Below are 23,275 nucleotides of genomic sequence, written 5' to 3' on the forward strand. Positions count from 1 at the left end.
TGTAAAGTAAACAGAAAGCATCTTTTTCAGTTTCAAATCGAATAAAATTCATTTGTTTATTTAAAATAAAAAAAACAATTCTTTTTATTAACTACCTTGTATTGTTACACATATTTATACATAGTTATTGTTATAATTAGTTTCGTGTTTCTCAGTTTTTTCTTTTTCCTTTGCTTTTGATTATCCTTTCCAGCTGCCTGAGCAAATCGTTCAGTTTTAGTCTTACGCGTAGTATTGGGCCAATAGTTTGACCCCCTATTTCACGATTGGATTGTACCAATTATACATTTATCAAAATATATGGTATATTTTTCATACAATATTATAAAGTTATTGGGTAAATTCACGATGAAACTTCAAGTGTTCAGGAGTCATGTTGGTAGTTACATTTAAATCGTTATACAATTTGTATATGTTTATTGTTATATTCTAGGGTTTATGATATATATGCGATCATATGGATGCTTAGCCCATAATATCAGGGCGTCCAAGTAAGCGAGAATTTCAAAATCTTTAGTATGCTAGACGCACTGCCACTATTGGTCAGTGGTATCCATATGATTGGGCTGTAGAATGGCGGTGTTAGTAGCATGGGGCTGTCCTTGATTTACATTCGTTCGATACATTCTAAATCTAGATATAAAAAATAGTTCTTAACTACAATATGACAAAGTAAAATGTACATACATAATAATATATAGGTCTACAAAAAATACGTTCTTGACTTTGGTCCAGTACTGAAATCTCGGATTTCGTTAGTTCGCCAAAAAAAAGAGAAAGTTTTAGGTTCCTTTTGCCCCTGTCCTTGTTGAGCAACTGTTTTTTGGTCTTACTTGGCTACGTTTTTCTTTTTTCTTATGCTTTCTTTGTTATTAGTTAAGTTATTTGAGCTTATACATTAAATATATTTCCCATCCAATGTTGAGACTGTGCACTGGGCAGAAGTGTGTGGAGTCCTCCGCGGAATCCATTAGTAGTCCAGGTTACCCTGGGCCCCGGTGATGATGGCATCGATCCAAATGCGCGCCGCCGAATCGGATGCGGCCTGTAGATTGTAGCTTCGCTTCTTCGTTTTAACAATAAAAGTGCAATGCGGTCGGCCGCTCTTCGAGGCATTCAGGTGATCCAGATAGACCTCGTCGATGGTCTGTGGATGAGAAGATGTGTCTGTAAAATACACGAGTTGCGGGTGTACAATGATATGGACTCACTGCAAAGTAGGCACCGCCTCTTGGCTTCCTCTCCGATTTATCAGAGTAGTAAATCAAGGCGCTCCTCTGGCGATCCAGGACAAACCAGCGCCGCGACCACGCATGAAACGTGGCACCCAGCTTGTGAAGGTAACTGCAAGAATCATTCGGATTAAAGGATAGTTTGCTTTTAAGGGGAAAACCAAGAAAAGCTTACCCGCGACAACTGTGGGCGTCCACAAAGACATGCGGGCACAGATCGATCTGGTGGCCGGCCGTCTCGATGTGGTGGCGCAGATTCAGATCCGGCGAGAAGATGGGCAGGTAGCGGGTGAGCGGACGCTGGTGTTTCGGCAGAATGCGCTTCCGATCGCTGGCGGTGCTGCCGCCGCTTCCGCTGTTCCCACTTCCGCTGCCCGCCGACGCCGTGTCCTGTGAATTGCTGCTGGCCCGCTTGTTATCCGCCGCCGCCGGCGACGAGGCGGAGTCCATTCCGTTGCCAAACTTGGGCACCTCAATCGTCGCATCGCAATTGTTTGCCTCCGAAAGCGGACGTGGACTACGCACCACCATTTGGCCGCCACCACCACCTACTCCTCCGCCGCCACTGCCACCGCCTCCCATTCCCAGGGCAATGGCATGGTGCTCCAATTCCGGCTGCGAGTGGCGTTGCTGAAATGGTAATGAGAATCCGTTTTAAATAGGTCTTCACTGCCTTGCATTTTTTGCAAAATTGCCATTATATTACGTCCATTAAACTGGTATTGCTTTAGCATTTCGCACATTTTGTTTCTCTTTATGGGCAATAAACTTATGTTTTCAACAAAGGCGATTATACGATTATGTCCTCAATAATTTGTTATTTTGATTATTCTTTTTATAGCTTACTTGTTTGTATCATTATTATACGTTATTTTTATTTTTAAATATTATTAAATGTTTGGTATGTATTTGAAATATTAGTATTCTTTAGCTTCTTTGTTATATATTACTTAATAAATTTTAATGTTTTTCCAAATGTTTAAACTTTATTTAACAGTGTTTTAAATTACAACAGAAATAATTCTTCTTTTTAATTTCTTTACATCTATTTAATGCTTTGTAAACCGCACAGATTGGGTATAATTCCGTTATAAAATCCAACTATTTTTTAATTAAATCTCGATGCACTCACTAAGTAATACAACTCATTGCGCTGGCGTGCATTTGCATCCGTGCGCCGATGCTGAACGTAGGTCATCCACACGGACATATCGATGCGAGAATCGACGGAACACCGGATGGGAAATGCTTCTTGAAAATCACTTGTGCTTCCAGTGGAAATGGGCAACTAACTAAGCGATTCGCCGACGAAAACCGATGATGATGAGGCGACCGCCAACGCCGCCAAAGCTTCTTGTGCTCTACAGACTTTCAGACTTTCAGATATTCAGATATTCTGATATTCAGATATGCAGATATTCAGACATTCAGACTATCCGACGGATCTCGACGAATGGGGCGCACATGAACATTGTCCAGCAGCCGGAGGATCGCGAACCAGATCGAGGTAATTATACGCGTAATGGGCCGCGGATCTTTGTGGCCAATGAACGGGAGAAGCTACCAATGGCCAGTCTATTGGCGAGTTTGGGAAATGTGTAAACAAACGGACTAAGAATCGAGGTGAAACGTAAACATGGCATATAAAAAATTAATGCAAATCAAATAATAACACGGAGCACACACGTAACGCGTAACTAAGAGAGATACGAGTACAACCCAAATAAAACAAAGACCACAGCAAATATTCAAACTTATTAATAAGTGCAGTAGTCCATATAGAATCCGCAATGGGGGGCACGACGGGGTGGTGGGGTGGCTCTTTTAAAATAAACACGGCTAAAATAAAACAGCTAACAAAATGCCGAGGCGGCCAACAACTCGTGACTAACGAGCTGGCGATGGATTTCATCGTCATCCAGCAGGATGAGAGAGGTGCACTCGAAAAATATTCATTCCAATGAAAAAAAAAAACTATAATCTTAATAAAAAAAATGTAGCAATTCTACGCACTTTTTTATAAAATATAAAGATTTCTTTGAATGAACAAACAACTTGGGAATTACAGCAAAGGATGAACTAAAAGTAATTCCGCATATTTTGATGGTTACAAAATGTTCAAAATGTGACATGAAATATTGGTAACTTTGGTATTGGTACTTCTTTATATTGATTTTAATTCAAAACATGAAAACTATAACAAACACCTGGAACTTTTTTTTGAGCGCATGGCGAAGAGAAACAAGCTTTCTAAAATTACGCAGAGGATCGCACTCTTACTCCCACTATTTCTCTTAATCTTAACCTAGTTTATTGGACTCTTGTCTTCACGATCGCGTGGTCTTGAAAACCAAATGATATTTAATAGGGTAGTTCAATGTCAAATTGATTGGAGTGATTTATAGCGAAATTTCAGGGAAATCAAATGTGTGAAATACAAGTTAGATATAAAATAGCTCCACACTTGAATCTTCTTGTAAAATCACAAAAGTACGCGTACATCATAAATTTGGAATAATTACGACTGAAACTCGTAAAATCGTATACTTAGCACAAACAAAAACAAAACTGCAATGAATGAATTTTCGGATAAACGAAAGTGGGGATTTACTGCGAAATTAAAGCAAAACAAAAACGTGAGTAAGGGATTTTTCTGAAAGCAAAATAAATAATACCAAAAGAGTAATTTACAAATGTTATGACCAATAATATTTGTGCGTTGAAAGTTCATCAGCGATAACAAATAAAAAGTATTTATCATACAAACAGTGATTCATATTAAATTTCTTCCAGAAAACGATAAGCGTAACTACTTTTACATATATCCGAAAAAAGTCGTTGAGTGATTCAGTGAAAGGAAGTTCTTGAATTAAAGCCAACAGTCAGCTTCAACAGCTAATTGAATTAAAATATCTTACACCTAATAATTTCTTAAGTAGCTATTACCAATTGTAAGCTGATACTTTAATGTGAGCTGCCGACATTCCACTTTAATTGTTATCGATTAGAAGCACGTGAACTTGTCAGCAGATAATTCTCAAGAACTCGATTCTATAATGTACTCTTCAAGAGTCATTAGGTTTGCAATCTTGTGAATTGCGATCAAGGGAAGCCAAAGCCACTTCAAAAAAGTATTCCAACCTCGTATTTTTTATTTACACTTTTTCGTTATCAGAGCGGAGGTGTCTAATAAAAGCCGAAACAATGCACACGTTTTCTTATCGCAATTGTTAAACCCCTTATATGCGTACGTTGCACTTTATCAAGATGTATGAATATTATCTAGATAAAAATACATGGAAAGGAAGTTACTAGTTGCATAATTACATGATTACATACTTGTTGAGAGAAAAATCTAGTCTAATAAGTAAGCTATTTCTGCGGATTTCGAACTTGTAGGTGCCACAAATAGTATTTGAAAGCAAAACAAGCGTCATGCGAGAAATATAGCAGTATTAATCAATGTTTCAGTGGAATTACAAACTCATCTGGCTCCTCAAAATACCCGAATTGTTTATGGACAGAAAGGAAATGGCACATAAATTGGTGGTGGGTGGAAACATGGATGGGGTCACTGGCAATTGCGTTTTTGACCACCAAAAATTTCCCGGAAGCCCGTCCAAAAATCTACAATAACAAACAAACGGAAAAGCTTTCGTGTTGTTTGGCCTAGGTCATCAATTTTTGTGATGGGGTCAAGTTTTATTTTAAAATCGCTTTCATCAGCTCACCTGTTGCGGTGTCGTTCCACCAGCTGTTGCTGTTGCAGTTGTTGTTGTGGGACTACTGCCTGTTGACTTTCGGTTCTGCACATTATTCTCCTTATCGCCACCGATCTTCTGCACCTGGTCATCCACTGTGTCACCTGGTTTCTGGTTGAGCTTCTGCAGCTCGGTCTTCTCGAACAACTTCGCGTCTTTGCCGCCGCTGCAAAAAATAACAAATAAATCATTTTAAACATATACAGATAAATAAACAACTATTAAAGGGACTTAAAAACAAACGTAACTCGGCTTTTAGGAATTTGTAAAATAGTTGAATACGAAACTGTAAAGGAAAGCACAAATATTTGTTATAAAAAGCGGTTCAATTGGTTAAAAGATACCATATCCAATTTATCATTTAAAAACAAATCCTTTAGAAAATATGTGCATTTGTTTTGATTTCGATGCTTTAACGAATCGCAATCGGCACTGATATGTATTTTTATAACTTTTTATATCGTATTTTATATCTGTTGAATTCCTTCAGAATGTGTCAACTTGAACACAACCACTATCTCAGAAAGCTCGAGTGCCAAGTGCTTAATGGATTTCACTGTACATATTTTTTTGCTTAACCACCGGCATTATTTTTATTCGATCATCGTACCAGCAGGGAATCATCGCGTTGATTCGATACATCATCTACCATTCAGAATGACTCATTCCCGTGCGAACTTCGTTTCGGAATTCCCGATTCTCGATTCTCGATTCCCGACTCTCGATTCTCGATTCCGATGGCTAACGCTCGAGTTCCAACTGCAAGACTGCGAAAGCCCAAAAAACTGACTAAGCGGGCGGACGGAATGGATGTGAATGTGAATGCACAATCCGAAAGCAACAGTTGGCACACAATCCGACGATTGAGTCACATAGATACTCCGGCGAACGCACACTCGGATACACAATCAGCTGATAAGCTTATCAGCAACGGTGCACAGCAAGAAATGGTGTAGGTTCTCAAGAGTTTTGGTTTTTAAAAATGCTATTGAGATACTACCATACTTGTTTTATATCTATTTTTTTTAATATTTATATACAATTTATTTTGAATTTAAATTTATGAATCTTAGCTTGAACTGGAAAATATTTCGAATCGATTTGAATATATTTTTTCGCATCTATTTCTGTGTATGAGCAAAAATTGCAAGCACAAATGGACTGAGAAAAATCATGAAAATAAATAAATTGAAAAGCCACTCAGGTGACGGCGCCGTTCGATCAGCAAATGAGCACTAAAATAAAACTCCAGTCGGTGGAAGTTTTTTATTTGCCCAGACGAATGCGATCGTCGCGTCTCTATTGATTTTGGTGTGTATTTTGTTTGGGTTTTCAATTCAAATTTCCGAGTGATTTGACAACCGGTTTTCAAGAGGGTGGAGTGCTGGGCACACATTGTTTAGCTATTAGCCACAAAGTTTGATTAATTATAGGAGCGCGAGTTCAATGAGCAAGCCAATAGGCATTTTTACCACACACACTGCACCACAAAACTGGGTATCTTCTTCAGCGAAATGATATTTTAATCTAGCCACAGTCATTCCTATAAATCAGTATCAATCAACGACTGATTCATAAAAGACACTTGTGCCATAGATACAAGCTGACTATTAACTAATCAACAATCGATTTGATTCAACTTTGGACAATTTGCCAGATAAGATATTAAATTATTTATGCCAAACAAATCAAAAGTGAATGCTAATTGGTATTGGCAAGTATTAAGTAGCTTAAGCTCTTCATAAGGCAGCGACCTATTTAACACCTAAATGGCGTAATTAAAAATTCAAAAAATTGCCGCAAATATTATTTCTTGCATCGGAGTGTAAGTTGCACTGGAAGTGCATCTTTGTTGTCGCACTTCGAGTAATTATCGCGACAGGGGGCACATTCAATTAGCTGGGGGGTGCGGTGGGGCAGGGGACTGGATACCGAATGGGGGTCAACTCACTTGGCATCCGATTCCAGCTGCCGTTGCTGCTCCATCGATTGTTGGGTGGAGAGCAGATACTGGGTGCGGGCCTCGTCGTGGCTCTTCTTTTTCAGATCGTACATCTTCTGGCGCTCGTGCTCAATGACCTGGTGACCTGTGAACCGTAAATAAGAGTGTGAGTGATGATTTAGGTATATTTTTCTCCATTGGCAAAATTAATATAAAGTATTAAGATTCAGTGAACCGAATTCAATTTGTTTTGAAACTTGATTGGCAGGCAAATCGAAGATTTGCCATCAATTCGGTTTCAAAAAGCACTGTTGCGAAGCAATACTAGTTTTTAATAGGTTTTCTTGTATACTTTTGGAAAGCAAAAAGCGGGAAAGAAGGTACTGCTTGCTTCTTAAAATTTTAGATCAAAACTAGATTTTCGTACCCTGTTGAGCCAACAGAAGCTTGCGATTCCTCTCGATCTCCATGATGCTGTCGAAGATCTTTGTGCTGGCACCCTGACTGGCGGAGATGGGCGCATCATTGGCCACCTTGCAGCTGCGGTCGATGTCATCCTGCGAGGGCACACGTCTCTCCAGTGGATTAACCTCAAAGCGATCGCCTTGCAGCGAAAGATTGAAGCTGATCTGCTCACAGCTGCCGCCCCCCAAATCCTCGAAAAGCTGAAGGGGAAGACGCTTGGGCGTACTGGTGTTGGCTTCGATTTTATGGTTGTAGAACATATTTTCGTTCACGCTCTTCGACATCAAATCCTCTTGGTTTCGTCGCTTCGGGCAAAGCAGTTCGGCTGAGCCAAACAGAGATTGGGACATCACGCCATTGACCAGATTGCTGCCTGTGGATCCTGGCGAGCTGGGCGAACCGGGCTCCTCTTCATCCGGTCCGATTTGGATGCGCAGTGCGGCCAATTCGGCCTCGAGGGCAAGACGCTGCTCCTGCCGCTTGAATTCCTCATGACTGGCATGGTGCTCGGACTCCTCCTCGAAATACTGAAACTCTAGGTCCTCGAAAGTCTTTCTATCGCTCTCCAAAGATTCGCATACCAGCTGCAGCTCCTCCTTCAGGCACGCATTGTTTGGTTTCTGCTTTAACATGGCTCGCAGTCTGCAAGTTAAAGGAATATGTAAGTAATTGAAATTATTGCTCTTTTGTTTATAAATTGGCTTACTTCTTCAGCTGATCCTGCTTTATTTCGATGGACTGCTTAAGTTTGGCCTGCTGATTCTCCTCCATGACGCGAGTGGCATTCCTTTGGGCCTCCAGGCGGCGAACCCGGTTCTGCAGAGCCTGCAGTTGCAGACGCGGCGAGGCACTGGCGGCTAAGGGCTGCTCGCCCAATTCCAACTGAAAGAAAAGGAACTTCTTATTAAACTGATTCTAAATAGCATGAATAAGGCAATATTGATCGACTTTGACAGTAGCCTGTGGGGTGACAGGGAATACTAATTTGAAAGCAACTATAAAGGTACCTCCAGTCCCTCGATTCCCGCTGAAGGTGGCAGTTCGGCCAGTTCCCGCTTGAGCTGCTTGCGCCGCTGGATGAGCTCCCGCCGCTGACGCTGCTCTAGGTGAATGCTTCTGGGTGCCGGTGCTGGCTTCCGGCTCGGTTTGGGTGACTGCGTCTGCGACTCCACGGCCTGCAGATTAAGGGTGAGATTGTTGATGTTCTTGTTACTCCGCTTGGCGGGCACCATGCGATCCAACTGCTGCTGCTTTCGTTCGAAGGATTTGAAGAGCTGCTCGTAGTCGCGTTGCTGATTGGGAGCCGGTGGTTTGGGTGCCAACGGTGGCTTCACCATGCTGGGAATGGGTATGGGTTTGGATGAAGAGACTACAGCGCTGGATGCCTGTGGTGGCGGACTGATGGCCAAGGCAAAAGCATTGCCAAAGGACACATCCTTCTTTGGCGACATGCAGTTGGTGCGGATCTTCGTTCTCGGACTCTGTGGCACATACTTGCCACCTGAAGTGGCCGCATGGTTCTGGTTAAGATTCTCATGGCTGGCCCTGACCGCAGCCGTGGGAGCAAGTGCATTGGCGGATACACCACTGGACGATCCGCCTGCTCCCGCTGAAGCTGGCACATGGATTTGGCCATTGATCTCCACACGATTGGGCCCTAGCAACCGCACATTCTCATAGCCAGAGGAACTACTCAAAAGTGAAATATTGGCACTGCTTCCTGCTCCTGTCTGCTGTGGAAATGGTGACTTATTCTTGTCCCGCGGCAACGAACCATTGGTTTTGATACGGTTCTGCACAATCGGGGAGGATGTGATGCTGGAGGTACTGGACGCATTGTGCGCAGGAGGCATGGAGTTGTTCCGATCCGCGTACTCCGTGCAGATCTTCAGCATATCCTCCAGTTCGGCGCCACCGCCAGTGCCAGAATTATTTCCGGCAGCCAGACCATTATTTATATCGCTATTCACACCATTCATCGAGTAGATCTGCAGGCCACCCGCTTTGGGATAACGATCGTAGCGATCGTTATTGACTTTCGTTAGTAGATCCGGTGGAGCCTGTTGCTGCTGCTGCTGAAGCTGCTCCTTGTAGATCGCCGCATTGCTGGGCACATTCCAGTAACCACCATTGCTGCCCACTCCCTTGGCATACTGATTGTTCAGCTGCTTTTCGTTGCGATGATTCTCGGCGAGATTGCGGGCAAAGCTGGCGTATTTCTGCCCCAAAACATCCTTGGCCGGCATGTTGACAGTGACCAGATCGGAGGAGAAGACCTTGGGGCACTCCAGTTCGTAGGTGGATGGGTTATTAATCGGGTTAATGATGCTCTCGTAGAAGGATTCCAGCTCCAGGGACTGACTCAGCTCGTGGGCCTGCCTCGCCGATTGTGTAAAATCGATTTGGGGCATCGAAATACGCTCGTTGGAGCCCATCGCCGATCGCATCATCTGCGCCTCGTCCGGATTGTTGAACCTCAGATAATTCGAGTTGCCAATGGTGATCATCGCCCCCTGGCTGAGCTTCGTCTCCTCCAGGATCGGTGCACCGTCGATCAGCAGGCGAGAATCCTTTTCGGGTACCAGGGTCACCTCGTTCGCGTCGCTCCTGCAAAATTGTACGTGGAAATGTTAGATACAACGATTTTTGAAGTTGGAGATACAAAATCTTAGTATTTACCATATATTATTAATAAAATAAATATTACCTGTAGATGGTGCAGTGCAGTGGACGCACCCCACTTCCATTCAACGATATGCTGCAACTGGCTGCGGATCCAATCGTAGTGTCACCTGAATGGAAATTTAAATGGAGTCAGTATAACTTTTTCAAAACTCGGTTTACAAAGCGAAAGCCTTACACTTGAAGTGGTTTTCGGTAATGTGAGAGGTTGGAATATTTCAACAGTCGATTCGGTTGAACAGTATTTCTTATCTCGCCTCACATCTCTCACTCTCTGATTTTTCGGGAATATACATATAGCATATTCTTAACTGCTCTCGGTTTTGGTACAGTGGTAGTAACTAATTTTTTCTAGGCATGCTTCCTAAATAAATTTGATCTTTTGTCTTAACTGTTGAATATTTACAACAGCTAAAAATTGAATATTTGCCCTCCATTTTTGAACACAATTGGTTTTTAATATTTTTTAACATGTAACAATATTTTCATTTATTTTGGATATAACTTTATTTCTTCCTTTATTTAAACCGTTTCAGCACTTTTCATCCCATTGTAAACTTAAAAAAAAAAATTGAGCTTATCGCAGTTTGCTCACCAGTTTTGTTGTCTTTTGTGCGTTGCTTTCGCAAGACTTTTTGTGTGTGCGCTTTGCTACTTGTTGTTGTTGCTTTTTTTCGGTACTTTGCTTATCGCTTTACAAGTGACCTTGCCGGGGCAGGGAACAAATAATAATAAAGAGAGCGAGCAAGAGAGAGGAAAAAATGCGCACGCGTGGCCGCAGCAGCAAACGGAACGCAAATGACACGCGTGCGAGGGAGAGGGACGCATCCGAGTAACGGTGCGTGTCCAGTGGGCTCCGTTAGAGATGGCCTCGTGTTGCGATAGCTGTGCTGGCACATATCGAATCACGAATTTCGAATAAAAGATTTTTTAAACAAGTGTGAAAACTGCTTGTTTAGAATTTGAATGAATTAAACAATCTGAATGTTTGAAACTTAAATTCGAAAGTACTTTAGTGAACTTTAATGGTAGCTAAAGCTACTTTGTGTGACCTGTTTGAATCTATTCTAGAGTGTTCAACTTGATCGTGTCTTGTCCATCCCCAAGGCTTGCCGCACTCGCACTTACCTATGTGTATGTAGTGGATAGTGACGGCGGTGCTCAGTCGTCCGCCGCCCAGAGAAACGAGATGCGGATCCGAGGCGGCGACTCTCAGCGACGGATCCTTTTTCGTCAGGGACATCTGCAAAACGAGAAGGTGAAAAGAGCGGGAATTAAAAGGGCGCTCGATTGAATACCAGGAATGCGCAGTGTCATATGGGTTATGGGAGTTGCATGGGCAGCTGGCCGGCCAGTAATTGTTATTGGGATTTTTGGCACACTATTATTGAGGGATTTCAGGGGTTCCCTATAATTATAAGTGAGCATATGAGCATGTGAGCATGTGTGTGTGCGTGTGTGCCAGCACGTGCTCTTCAAAGGGAGGAAATTCCACAGCTGTGCTGAATTTTCTACATTTAATGAGTTTTGTAAACCCTTATTAAAATTTCGTTTTAAAACCCACGTTTTACGTTTCTCACTATCTCCAAACTTTTTACAGCCGAAGTTGCCATAAACTGTTTTCACAACTTCCGAATGATGTCATATATGATATGTACATATGTATGTACGTAAGATGAGTGAGCCCCCTTTCAAGCCGATTTCTGACTCGAACTCACGCACTTGTAGCTGATAAAGTTGCACTCGCAACAGTAAATATATACACTCATGTACATATGTACATATATAAAAAACGGGGCACAAAAAAAACATCAATCAAACAAGAAATGGTGGAAAATGATTTATGCAGCTATGTATACATATGTACATACATACATATATGAATGAATGGTTACATATGTGTGTTGGTTTTAAAGTAGATTGAAAACTTTATCAGGCAAACAACGTGCGCTCCCATTTTCCAGTTATCCAATGTGGACACATAATGTGGAACGGTCAACCATGAAGCCACCACACAACACACACCACACACGATGCTCCAACAGCCACAATGATACGAAAGTTATGGAATTATCAGTGAAATGATCACGATGACCATAAAATGCTATTGCAACAGGGGCGTAAGTGTGATTATTGCACGGGGATATTATGGTTTACAGCTTAGGATATGTATTAAACTCTAAAATGCTTTCGATATTTAATAAGCAATTATCATATGATGAGTTCCCACATTGGAATCTGAAAGCTGATGATCGCTTTAGTTCGGGTCTTAGCCCCCGACAATCCTCCAGGGGCATGCCACTGGATTATAATGATTATAGTGATGATCATGATGCCGCCACTTAATCGCAGTCGCCTTTTTGGCCGTCGACCACTTTTGGTGTTTATGACCCAATTCGGACTGCTTCAGCTTCGCTTGCTTCACTGTACATTTTCGGGGGGATACGGTAGGGGAAATGCTGGCCGGGAGATAGGGAGATGGGGCCAAATGGGGGCCACCTTTGGAAACGGGGGGAAAAAACAACTTTGGATGTGGATCGGCAGGCGGAAAATGAGATGGGGGAATGCCCTCAAACGCAATCATTTCCGCGCCCCAAAAATAAAAGTGAAAACTTTAACGACGACTCCCATTTTTTCCACTCATACACATGGTCGTTTTAGCTGCTATATGTATCTCTTTTTTCTTCGAGTGCATGTGTGCGCCTTATCAAAGGCCGAAGTTTTCATTTATTTGTTTATGTTTGATTGATTAGGCTCATAACGTATTCGGCGGACCCAATGATTCAAGCCAACATAGTCCATAATCTATCCCATATCACTGGGTTTATATATAGGAAAGGTATTTCCATTTTATACCAATAAAAACTTAAGGGCTTTGCGGTATACCAGCCAATAAGAATCAGATCTATTGTTATATAGTTTTATTTTTATGTGATGTTTTCAGATTTTTATAGGTTATCATTCGATCACTTAAAGTATTATTATAGTCAATTGGCTATGTTAGATAATATATATATTGCAGATTATTGGTATTACTTGTGCAATTTTGTTTACTCTTTCCAGTTGCATGTCATCTTCCAAATTCAATTTCTTAACCCATGCAGCGCTACTTTCGCTTTCTGTCTAGACGCTTCTTCGGTTTTTTTTTTATAGTTTGGCTACCTCACATTCCTCATCATCATCATCATCAGCATCATCATTATAATCGTGATGATGAGCGACTTTGGGGGCTGTATCATCAGCCGATCATTACAACAAAACATTACGAAATGCATTTTAGCTTTTGCTTTTATTCGATTTTCTTTCGCTTTTCCGCTCGCTTCCCTCAAATTCTGTGGCACGTCATCGTCATCTTGTGTGACTGGAAAAACTAAAGGAAAATCCACAAGATGTGTAATAAATTACGCCGAAGAAAGGCGAGACAACAAAGGCGATTTTAAAGTGAATCAAATGGCCTGGAATAGTCCATTCAAATACAAAAGTGAGTCAGAAGAGGTGCCCCAAGATGCGTTCCCCAATTGCCCCCCGTTACTCCCCTCCCCCACCCCCCACACACACACATGCACACACTTTTTGTGTGTTTTTGTAGGCTTTTTATGAGCGCCAACAACAAAGGTATTCCAGTTCCATTGAGATAAGATAAAGGCAAACGGAAAATCATCGAAAGACCACAGATATGCCGCGCAACGAGCATTATGTAAAAGCTCCGGAGCGATAACAAACATACTTTCCATACACCGCCGCTTAATAATGGGGCCAATAATTGTATAATACGCAAAGAAAACTACTTGGCTTTAATTTTTGAAACTACACAATAATGTTTTATCAGTTATAACAATATGCTAATGTACTTTATGCCACGTTTGCCGGTTCATAATTATATTTTAAAGTAGATAATGTTCGAAACTCCATTATTTTCACCCCTGCTGTGCATTAAAGCCAAAACCAGTGGGTGCCACGTGTGTGTGTGTGTGTGTGTGGAGGGAAGGGTGGGGGAGGGGATCCCAATAATGTGGCATGGGGCCTTTGAAGATGAGGCATCGTTGCTCACAAGACAAATAATCAAACAAAAGAGTGTCAATGCAATTAACAGTTTCCTTCTCCCTTATTTCCCTTATTGCTGCCACAGCTCGTTTTCCCTCATTAACCCCCAGGATCACCCCACCCCGCCCCTCCTTTGTCCATCCCGAAATACCCCACAAATGGTTCGACTTCAGCCTGATGAGCTCCCACTGATGATGAATACATTTTTGCCATTTTTAGTTGACTTTATTTATAGAGAGCAAACACAGCTGGTAAATATGCCTCCCTTTCTCCCAGTTGATTACACAGAGAAAAACAAGCATAGCCTTGTAATAAGGCAGATATGTACTTCAAAATGGAAAACTCCAACTAACTGTTTAGGAGTATAAAATAAGCGAAACAGATACCATTTTAATATGACATTTTCAATGAACATATAACCTTTTATTGGTTCCATCAAATTTGTTATAATTTCTCGTATTGGGAAGTGTAACAAATATGTATATGCAAGGTGCATTAGCCAACTGTCAATATTTTGAATTGGCAAATAAAACAAAAAAAAAAGAAACTCGCTTTGTTTGCTTGCTTGTTTTGGGCTGCTGTCAGTTTTGGCTCCATTTCAGTGCCAAAAATCCACACAATCCACGGACAAGTTTTCCATTTTGTTTGCTGGGGCTGGTGGGCGTGGTCCGGGGGCGTTTGCTAATGGCATTTTGCTGTTTTTTTTCAAAGCCAAACAAATGCCAAATGTAAGCCAATGTGGAATTCAGCTTGAGACGTGACCTGAACAAGGGAATTAAAACCCTTGGCTATGGTATGACATACTCGTATGTATGTATGATGTACACATAAGAACTTCCGGCAATTGGAACTCCACTTCATAGTACAACTTGTGGTTCCAATGCACGTTCAAGGAAAAATTCGATAAACGTAATAAATAGTCATAAATAGTTGTCATTTTGAAGGTAATTGAACGTAACAAAATATTTAGCAAAATATAAAAAATAAATTATTATATAGACGATCCTATTTTAGAGTTCTGCAGAAACCTATTCACAGTAATTGCCACATTAATTTGTTTATAATCAAATATACTAATGATAATTACATTATCGCAGTCTAGAGACCGTGTGCGGATTTCCTGTGTAATCCACTAAAATTGCGACCAAATTTGGTGGCTACGAGGCACCTTTCTTATGGGTTAAGCAAATTGAGAACACGAACCATAAATAAATGCTCATGTTTACCCAATTTGAGTGAGTACCTCGAGACCTTCGGGGACATCAAATATAATGTGAAAAGTCGAATGTGGAACACGGTTTTCGTACCAACGAGCGAATGAGAAACATATGCATATTGGCTGACACAATTGCGAGCTTATTTTCTTGGCTATAAAATTATACAAACATAATTATCTATGCAAACCGAAATAAAACAGTTTTCTTTTCGTTGGCGAAATGTGAATTGAAATGATTTGCAAAGCGTAACCAAACAAAATGAAAACAGAACTGAATAAAAGCCACAATTTGTAAATTAGGAGTACAGTGAATCTGCGATAAATTTAACTATATGGTTATATGTCAATAATAATAGTATAATATTTAATCATTTTTTCCACTGAATCAACAAAGTGCACCTGTAGTTCAAATTTGTTTTAATTTTTTCGAAGGTCAGTCGACACAGTTACGTGCGTGAAATAAAACATAAATAAATTAGCAGGGACAGCGGGGAGTGGTGAAAAGGGGGTCGCACGCCCATGTCTTGTGCATATCAAAATGCAACCCACTTTTGGCACCACGCCCCCGTTTTTCCCACACACACACCTCTTAATAATAAATAATGTGTGAAAATTATCGTGGCGTTTATTTTTTACCTGTCGCAAATGATGATGATTGTCAAAGGGTTTTCACACTTGCCCCCCTTTTGTTCTATTGCTGTGACACACTTTTAAGTCTATTAACTTGTTCAAAACTCCACCCACGCAAAAGAGAAGGGTAAACTGTGTGCTGTGGGCGCCACTTTGAAACTTTGGACTGTCAAACAAAAAAGAGTATCCACTGTGATGAATACAAACAAAGGAGAATAGTGTGCATATTTATGAAAGTCACAAAAAGGGTATCTTTATATCTGTATATGTATATTTTATGGCTGCTTTGCCTATCTAAAGAATGGTATTGTATTATAGGTGTTAATAATGGCGAGGATATCGTTTAAATAGCTGATCTTTTCTAAACGATTTCATTTTTTAAATATGTATATTGTGAATATATAGCATTTAACTTAACATGGTAACTAATTATATTTTTCCAAATATTTTTTGTTAACTTGATTTTGAGGCCATCACTAGATCGCCAATGCGCCATCTCCGAATCTCCATTTTCGATGGGGTTACGTGGGGGCCTTCTGTGTGTCAAGTGGCTTGTTAATTATGCTCATGACTTCAAGAGAATTAACCAAAAATGGGGGGAAAACGAAACTACTGCAGCGTCTTTGGGGAAATACGAAAATAAATAAAAAAAAAAAAATCTAATTAACACACAATTTGAGGCAATTCTCAGCCGCTCGACTCGCCGATGCTCATCTACAAGCAATTGAGTTCAATTGAAGTAGTAGCCATCAACAATGGGACACCATTTATGAATCATTTGTGGAAAATATAACAAAATCAAGGGGGAAATTGCAGAAAGCTGCACTGCAAATGCAAATGCAAACAAATGCGTGATGTCATCACAAAGGCGGCAGCAAAACAGCAGCAACATCGGGCAATTGCATTTAACACGACAACAACGAAGACAAAGCGTGCACCACAATCAGCGGGCCAAGTTGTGTGAGTGCACTGCGAGAAAAAATGCTAGAAGTGCCTAAGCTTTGTGTGTGGTAAACCCTTTTTCATATCAATTGAATTGAACATTTTATTGAGTTTACAGAAATATAGTAAGCAATTTATATCATTAGGTTTGTGCCTAAAAGATTGTATTTCTTTATATATATTATGTATTATCTTTATATATATTACCCAACTGCCTGATGTATTTTTCTCTCTGTAGAGGTTACTCTTGTTATTTTTTTTATGGCTTTCCGCGAATATGTGGCTGTGTGGGGGGTAAAGTAATTCAAAGTAAAGTGAGGCAAAGTGAAACAACAAAACTTGATTTGACTGGATGACTTCATTAACGGAACACGCAGCAGACAAAGCGAATTTACATCCACAAACTCATTGCAAACAAAAAAAAAAGAAAAAACAACTAAGAAATATTATTAAAAACTAACCCATAATTATTATTAATAGTAAGACTTGGGTGCATTTCAAACGCTTATCTAACAGGCATCTTTATATGTAACTAGTAATAATACAGATTTGAAACTTCATATCATTTTTCTTTACAAGGATATCACTTAAAAAAGAGTAGTCTTTATACGATTAATTGTATTTATTTGAACAAAAAGGTTATTTTTGAGGTGGGCGTGTTGTCTGTAATTTATTTAGTTTATTGATTCAATTAAACTGAACTTTGCGCAATGCGTTTAATTAAAGTCAAGCCCCAAGATGAAAATGAAGGCCATCTTTGTCCCACGCAAAGTGCGTGGATTCCAGGGGCGCACAAGGGTTAATGCTGGCGGTTTATTGAACTCACAGCCACAGCAACAAAACTACGCTTTTTTTTTTGTTTTTTTCTCCAGTCTTTTTGTTTTTGCACTGTTTACGGCCGGAAAACGGAAGCGCCTGTTTTGGTATTGTTTATTATTGTCTGCATTTATGCTGCGCTGCCCATTGAAAGAATTATGAATGTGCGTTTATGGTTATGGGCTAGGGACTGTAGGGAATGCCATACATACATACATACTTATAGGGTATATCCATGGGCTAGGGTATGTACATACGTATGTACGTATGTGATAGAGAATGGAACTTGTGACTAGACAAACCAAGAGCGGCGAATTGGAACGACATGGTGACATTGCAATGGGAGCACCGTTGTCGCTGCCAAAGGTGTCGCCTCCAACTATTGCCACATGTCGCACATGGCACGTACACTGCGCAAAACGAGTGAAATCGAACAAATTTGTATATATTTAAGATCAATGATTACGTTTTGTAATAAGTCACTTTCAGCTAGCTTTCCACTATTTATTCAACTTTTTAGTAGCCAAGTGTGTGGCTACTCCTATGAAATATTAGACAAGGAAAATGGGGTTATCTTGTGAGAGAGATGAGATATCTTTTCCAGTGCATCGCCGCACACTCATCACTCACACACACCGATATGGACGCACCATTAAAGATCGGCGACGGTGACAAAGTGCGTCCGGTTTTCAAAAGTGTCGGATGCAAATGTGCAAGCCAGCGAATGCGGGGGATAAAGACAACGAGTAGGAGGAGGAGGAGGAGAAAGAGGAGTAGGAGGAGAAAGAGGAGCATGACAAGGAGGAAGAGCAGTTGGATAAAGCGAAGGAGAAGCCAGCGATAGAGAAGACAAAAAAAAAGTCATCGAAATATAACAATATTGGCAATGCACTTTTCGCAGGCAGGGAAATTGAAATCGAAACATGTGCAGCGGTGGAAAATGCTTCTTCTGCTGCTGCTGCTTCCATTTCCACTTTTTCCACTCTCTTTCCACTCCTTTTCCAACCAGCTGCAACACCATAAAGTGTGAAATGGGAAAACACATTAAAAAAGCAGGGAAAAAGTCGGGGAAAAAGAACGAAACATATGCTGGCTGGCTGACTGGCTGGCGGGTCGGGAAAATGCGGCACAGTGGGTCACAAAGTGTTAAATCATTAGAGTGCGAAAAATTTTAAAACACGACGGAAGCTTGTTAAGTTTTCAATTTGAAATTTTCCCAACTGAAATGGGAATGGAAATACAATGAAAATACTAAAATTTAGATTGCTGTTTTCAGACCGGAAAAATAAAAAAAATTTAAGGGACTGGGGAAAGCAATAAAAACGTTACATATGTTCTTCAAAATATTTTAAAACAAATAAAAGACGGGAAAAATATATCAGAAAAATGTGTTCAATAAAACCCAAGATTTACACACAATATGAAATATACAATTAAGCTAACTTTTGTCGATCTATGGCATTGTACAATTAAATAAACAATTTAATTAGAATTACTAATTTTTAGCAGCACGTACAAAGAACTGCATTCATCGTTTTCCACGGCGTGCTGAAACTTGAAGAGCCCATTTAATCGGAGACTTTTGGACTTTCGGGAACCAGATCTTCAAAGGCGATTCTACGGAATTCCTATGGGTGTTTTTGCATAACCAGCGCTATTGTGTTTTGCCGAGCAGTGAAATTCGAGGCGGCAGGAGGAGGATGAGATGGGTTGGGATGGGATTGGAGGAGGGGGTGCCCAAACACGATTCCCCAGAACGGCGTCATCCATCTTGCACTTGATGCGGGGCCATTTAATGCCCGGCGAGAAAAAGGAAAACTTCGCCGGAATGAAACCGAAATGCCACCCACCGAGGATGCGAAAAATAAACCCCCGCCGTTGGAAATTGAAGCTGAGTCGGCAAAAATCAAATCCCATCTCAGTCAATTCGCTTGGTCGGCAAACTGCTGGCAGGCAGTGTATGTAAGTATCCACACATCTGTTTGTCCATTTGTTGACATCCAAGCACTGCAATTCGAGCAAACCAGAGTTTTATGCTTTCATTTTATTCTTTGCCAATGTTGTGTTGATGTTTAAACGACCTGCCAGCAGACAAGTGACACATGGAACATTTGTTTTTATGCTTTTATGTTTTTTATGAAATCAATTCGAGATTTGGCGCATTGAAAATATATTTAGTTGGGCGTATTTATAAAATTAATATTTAATGCATTATTTTGCAACGAGCAGGTTCTACAGGAAACTTATAAATTAATAGTCTTTATTTTTCTTCATGGCATAATTAGTAAAGTATCTTTTGGCGTGGGCTGTATGCTATTTCAACTGAGCTCATTTCTTGAAGCCAACAGCTCGAACAGACAAAAAACCAAACCGGCAAAGAAAATAACAACAATTGTTAGCTGAGCCGGCTAAGGCAACAAATTAATAAAAGGCCATGACAACAAACGAGCGACGGAAAATCAACAAATTCGAGTCGGTAATAATACGGCCCACCTAGCGAAATAATTTAGCAAACATAAAACTAACAAAATGTGTAAAAACCATCGAAAAATCGAACTGAACACCCGAAATCGAACTGAAAATGCCCTAAAAAAAAACGGGTTGAAAAAATCAAATTAGAGATTAATACCTTTTGGAGATTTTTCTGGTCATTATTTAAAAGCATTATAAAGCTTATAAATTACAGTATGAGTGTGAAAGTGGCTTCATTTGAATACAAATTAAAACCACATCGTTTGGATTTGATTTAATTCAATTAGCATTTTACAACCTTTAAGATAATGGTTACATAAATAAACTATAAAGTGGAGCATTTAACAAGTTGGGGCACAGAAAAAGGCATCTATATTTTCAAAGAAGTTTGTTTATATTGTGTGCACTTTCATCTCAATTGCAGTATGCCCTCGCTCGTAAGTTAGTGTATAAATGGCAATATGTATTCATAATCCAAGTCAAACGTTGATTTTTGTCTTGAACTTCGCTTTGCTTTTTTTTTTCCGCCTTCCTTTGTTGTTTGCCCTTTTTTCTGATCTCAGACACGTTCCACTCGCGTTTGAAATTTCGCAGCCCAAAAAACAAAAAAACAAAAAAAAAAAAACACTAAAAAAACCGTATAAAGAAGAAATAAAAAAAGAGGTAATATAAGACCCGAACAAGTTCTCGGGTAAATAATTAAATATGTATCTTGACTCTTTATATTCGCTGCTTATTTGTGTATTTAGCCGGGCTATTCATTTACTGGCCTTGCCATTCCCAAGTGATGCCAATTTGAGCAATTTACATAATTCCAGTCGCTGGGAATGGGTTTTGTGGCCCAATAGTAATAGTAGCCACATTCAGACGTCATAACATCTGGCGGAAACTGGCAGGCATTATAGTACTGCAATTACAGTCCACTTTCCACCGCTGAGACGCGGATTTTGGATATTCGTTGTAAGTTTTAGCTTAAAAAGCTTCATTAAGTAGTGCCAACAAAGAGATATAGATAAATAGATATATAAATCTAAATTAAATACAAATATCATACAAATCAGATAGAAAACGAAAGAACCTATTGCTTAAGAAGTGCATTAAAATCCATGGCGAGGTTACCAGCAAGCTGGGGAGTTCACAGTGGTTGCATCGCAATGTGGCAGCCACGCCCCACAAAAAAAAAAAAGGAAAAAAAGGAAAAGGCAAAAGAAACGCGCAGCCGAACTTTCGCAACTGGCCGCCCCGCTTTAACCCACCGACGGCCCCGCCGCTTAACCCCCACCAGCCGCAGCCGCCACAAGTGACCCACTCACTCACTCGAGAATCAAGAGTCGAAAACCGAGAATGGAGAATCGAGAATGGAGAATCCCTCTCTTTCCGCCTGTCTGAGCTGCTTTTTATGGAAACCGGCTAAATTCCATTTGATTTGGAAGTCGGGCCAAGAGCCAAGAGCCAGAGCCTCGTCTTCTTGTCAACATTTCTTGGCTTGCCTTTGCTTTTCTTTTCCCTCTTTCTCTGCACGGCAAGAAATACATTTTTTTTCCCACATATCCCGCAGCTTGCGGTCCAAAAATGCATTGCTGATCCATTAACATATTGCCATTTGTGAGCTCAACTGGTTTCTCGCTTTTAAGTTGGCGGTCTTTAAGTCTTTAAGGTGTGATTAAAAGTCTCGTATATTGTTGGATTTCCATATTTCATCCCAACTTAAAATGCTTGCAATTCTGATACTGATGAGTAAGTTAAATGACCAAATAATCTTATCTTTTTCGTCTCCCTTTTTATATGGCTAAAATATTGTTTATCTTAATCTTTGAATAAGGGTAAAATAATTTAGGGTTCTAAGTGCAAGGAACTTGTTTTCCTGAACTTTCATATAATCTATTGAGATAATTTTTAGAACATTTAATATTTTCTGTGTTGCTAAGGCAAAAAGATTATAAACCAAATATGTCCAATCAGAATGCAATTTTGGCGCAAAAGCGTGAGTTATGATTTTGTTTTATTTGTTGTACTGTATATGTTCTTATTGGAGTCTCAGACTTTAAGTAGGTGATTTCTTGCAGTGCACTGCATTTCACTGCGACTGTCAAGGGCGTTTTCTTTTCCACTTTGGGATAAACAGTTACTTTTGGGATTGCAGTTGCAATATTGTTGCATGTGCTGTGAATTGGTTTATATGAAGGGTGTTACTTACTTTACAACTTCCGGCGTCAACTGTTGCTGTTTGTTGTTGTTGTTGTTCGGCTGCTGGGCTGCTGGGAAGTGTCACGGTTCTCGTCGAATTTGCATTCGATAATAACAAAAACAATGATCACAAGAAATGAAAAGCCGCGCAAACAAACAAACAAACTCACACACACACACACACGCACGCACGAGGGCACACACACACCAGTGCACGAAACGAGTTTATTTGCTGCACACAACAGCAACACCGCCAACAACAACAAAGGCGAAAAGGAAACCGCAAGCAGCCAAGGATAAAATGCGATTTGCAATTAAATTCCACCGCATCGTCAGCATCGTCCGGTGGTCGATTTTCTCACAGTGCTGAATGGCAGGCAGCTGGCGAGCCAGTGAACGCGTAAAAAAAACAAAACAAAATACGGCGAAAAAAGGTAAATAAACGCACGAAACGCCGACGAAGGGACTATTTACAATAGCTCCTCACTTTTGAACCGCATTCAGCAACGCAACAACACAAACTACTCAAGCGGCCAGTGTGACCGCGCTGGTAGAAGTTAAAAATACCGCGGTACAGAAATTAATACCGCTGAATACTAATTATACTAAATACGAAATATCCCTAGCGGTGTCTTAGCATGGACTCCAACCAAGGTTGATAACTCCGATGGTCATTTGGTTTAAAACTAGGGAGAGAAACGTGAATTTGGCGCGCTTTTAAACTATTTACTACTTTTACTATTCACTTATTAAGATTAATAAAGAAAAGTTGTTAGTAAACATCATTTATAACTATTAGCGAGAACATGAATAATACAATTGGTTTACAAGTCACAGTAAATTATATGAATAATACCTTTAGAATGTATATTTACAAAAAATACCA

At 40.3% G+C, this 23,275-nt stretch overlaps 1 protein-coding gene across 4 annotated transcripts; it reads right to left on the reverse strand.

The window, feature by feature from the left end:
• Positions 1 to 42: 42 nt before the first annotated feature.
• LOC122625160 (pleckstrin homology-like domain family B member 1) lies at positions 43 to 22,902 on the reverse strand. 4 transcript variants are annotated; one of them, XR_006326536.1, is made up of 12 exons: positions 22,400 to 22,902; positions 11,211 to 11,325; positions 10,108 to 10,192; positions 8,408 to 10,007; positions 8,107 to 8,282; positions 7,363 to 8,042; positions 6,945 to 7,080; positions 4,964 to 5,159; positions 1,408 to 1,862; positions 1,212 to 1,344; positions 688 to 1,147; positions 43 to 633 (listed from the first exon to the last, which is right to left on the reverse strand). XR_006326536.1 is itself a non-coding variant. In XM_043805104.1 (11 exons), the coding sequence occupies exons 2-11, from the start codon at positions 11,323 to 11,325 to the stop codon at positions 971 to 973; spliced, it is 3,753 nt and encodes a 1,250-aa protein (XP_043661039.1). In that variant the 5' UTR covers positions 22,400 to 22,902; the 3' UTR covers positions 43 to 970. The 4 variants fall into 4 exon arrangements, 3 of the variants coding, with proteins under 3 accessions (XP_043661039.1, XP_043661041.1, XP_043661042.1); XM_043805104.1 differs by having other exon boundaries at positions 43 to 1,147; XM_043805106.1 differs by lacking the exons at positions 11,211 to 11,325; positions 22,400 to 22,902 and adding an exon at positions 10,261 to 10,321 and having other exon boundaries at positions 43 to 1,147.
• Between the last annotated feature and the right edge of the window lie 373 nt (positions 22,903 to 23,275).

Source organism: Drosophila teissieri, chromosome X (genome assembly GCF_016746235.2).
Source record: "Drosophila teissieri strain GT53w chromosome X, Prin_Dtei_1.1, whole genome shotgun sequence".
In the NCBI taxonomy this organism is placed as follows: domain Eukaryota; kingdom Metazoa; phylum Arthropoda; class Insecta; order Diptera; family Drosophilidae; genus Drosophila; species Drosophila teissieri.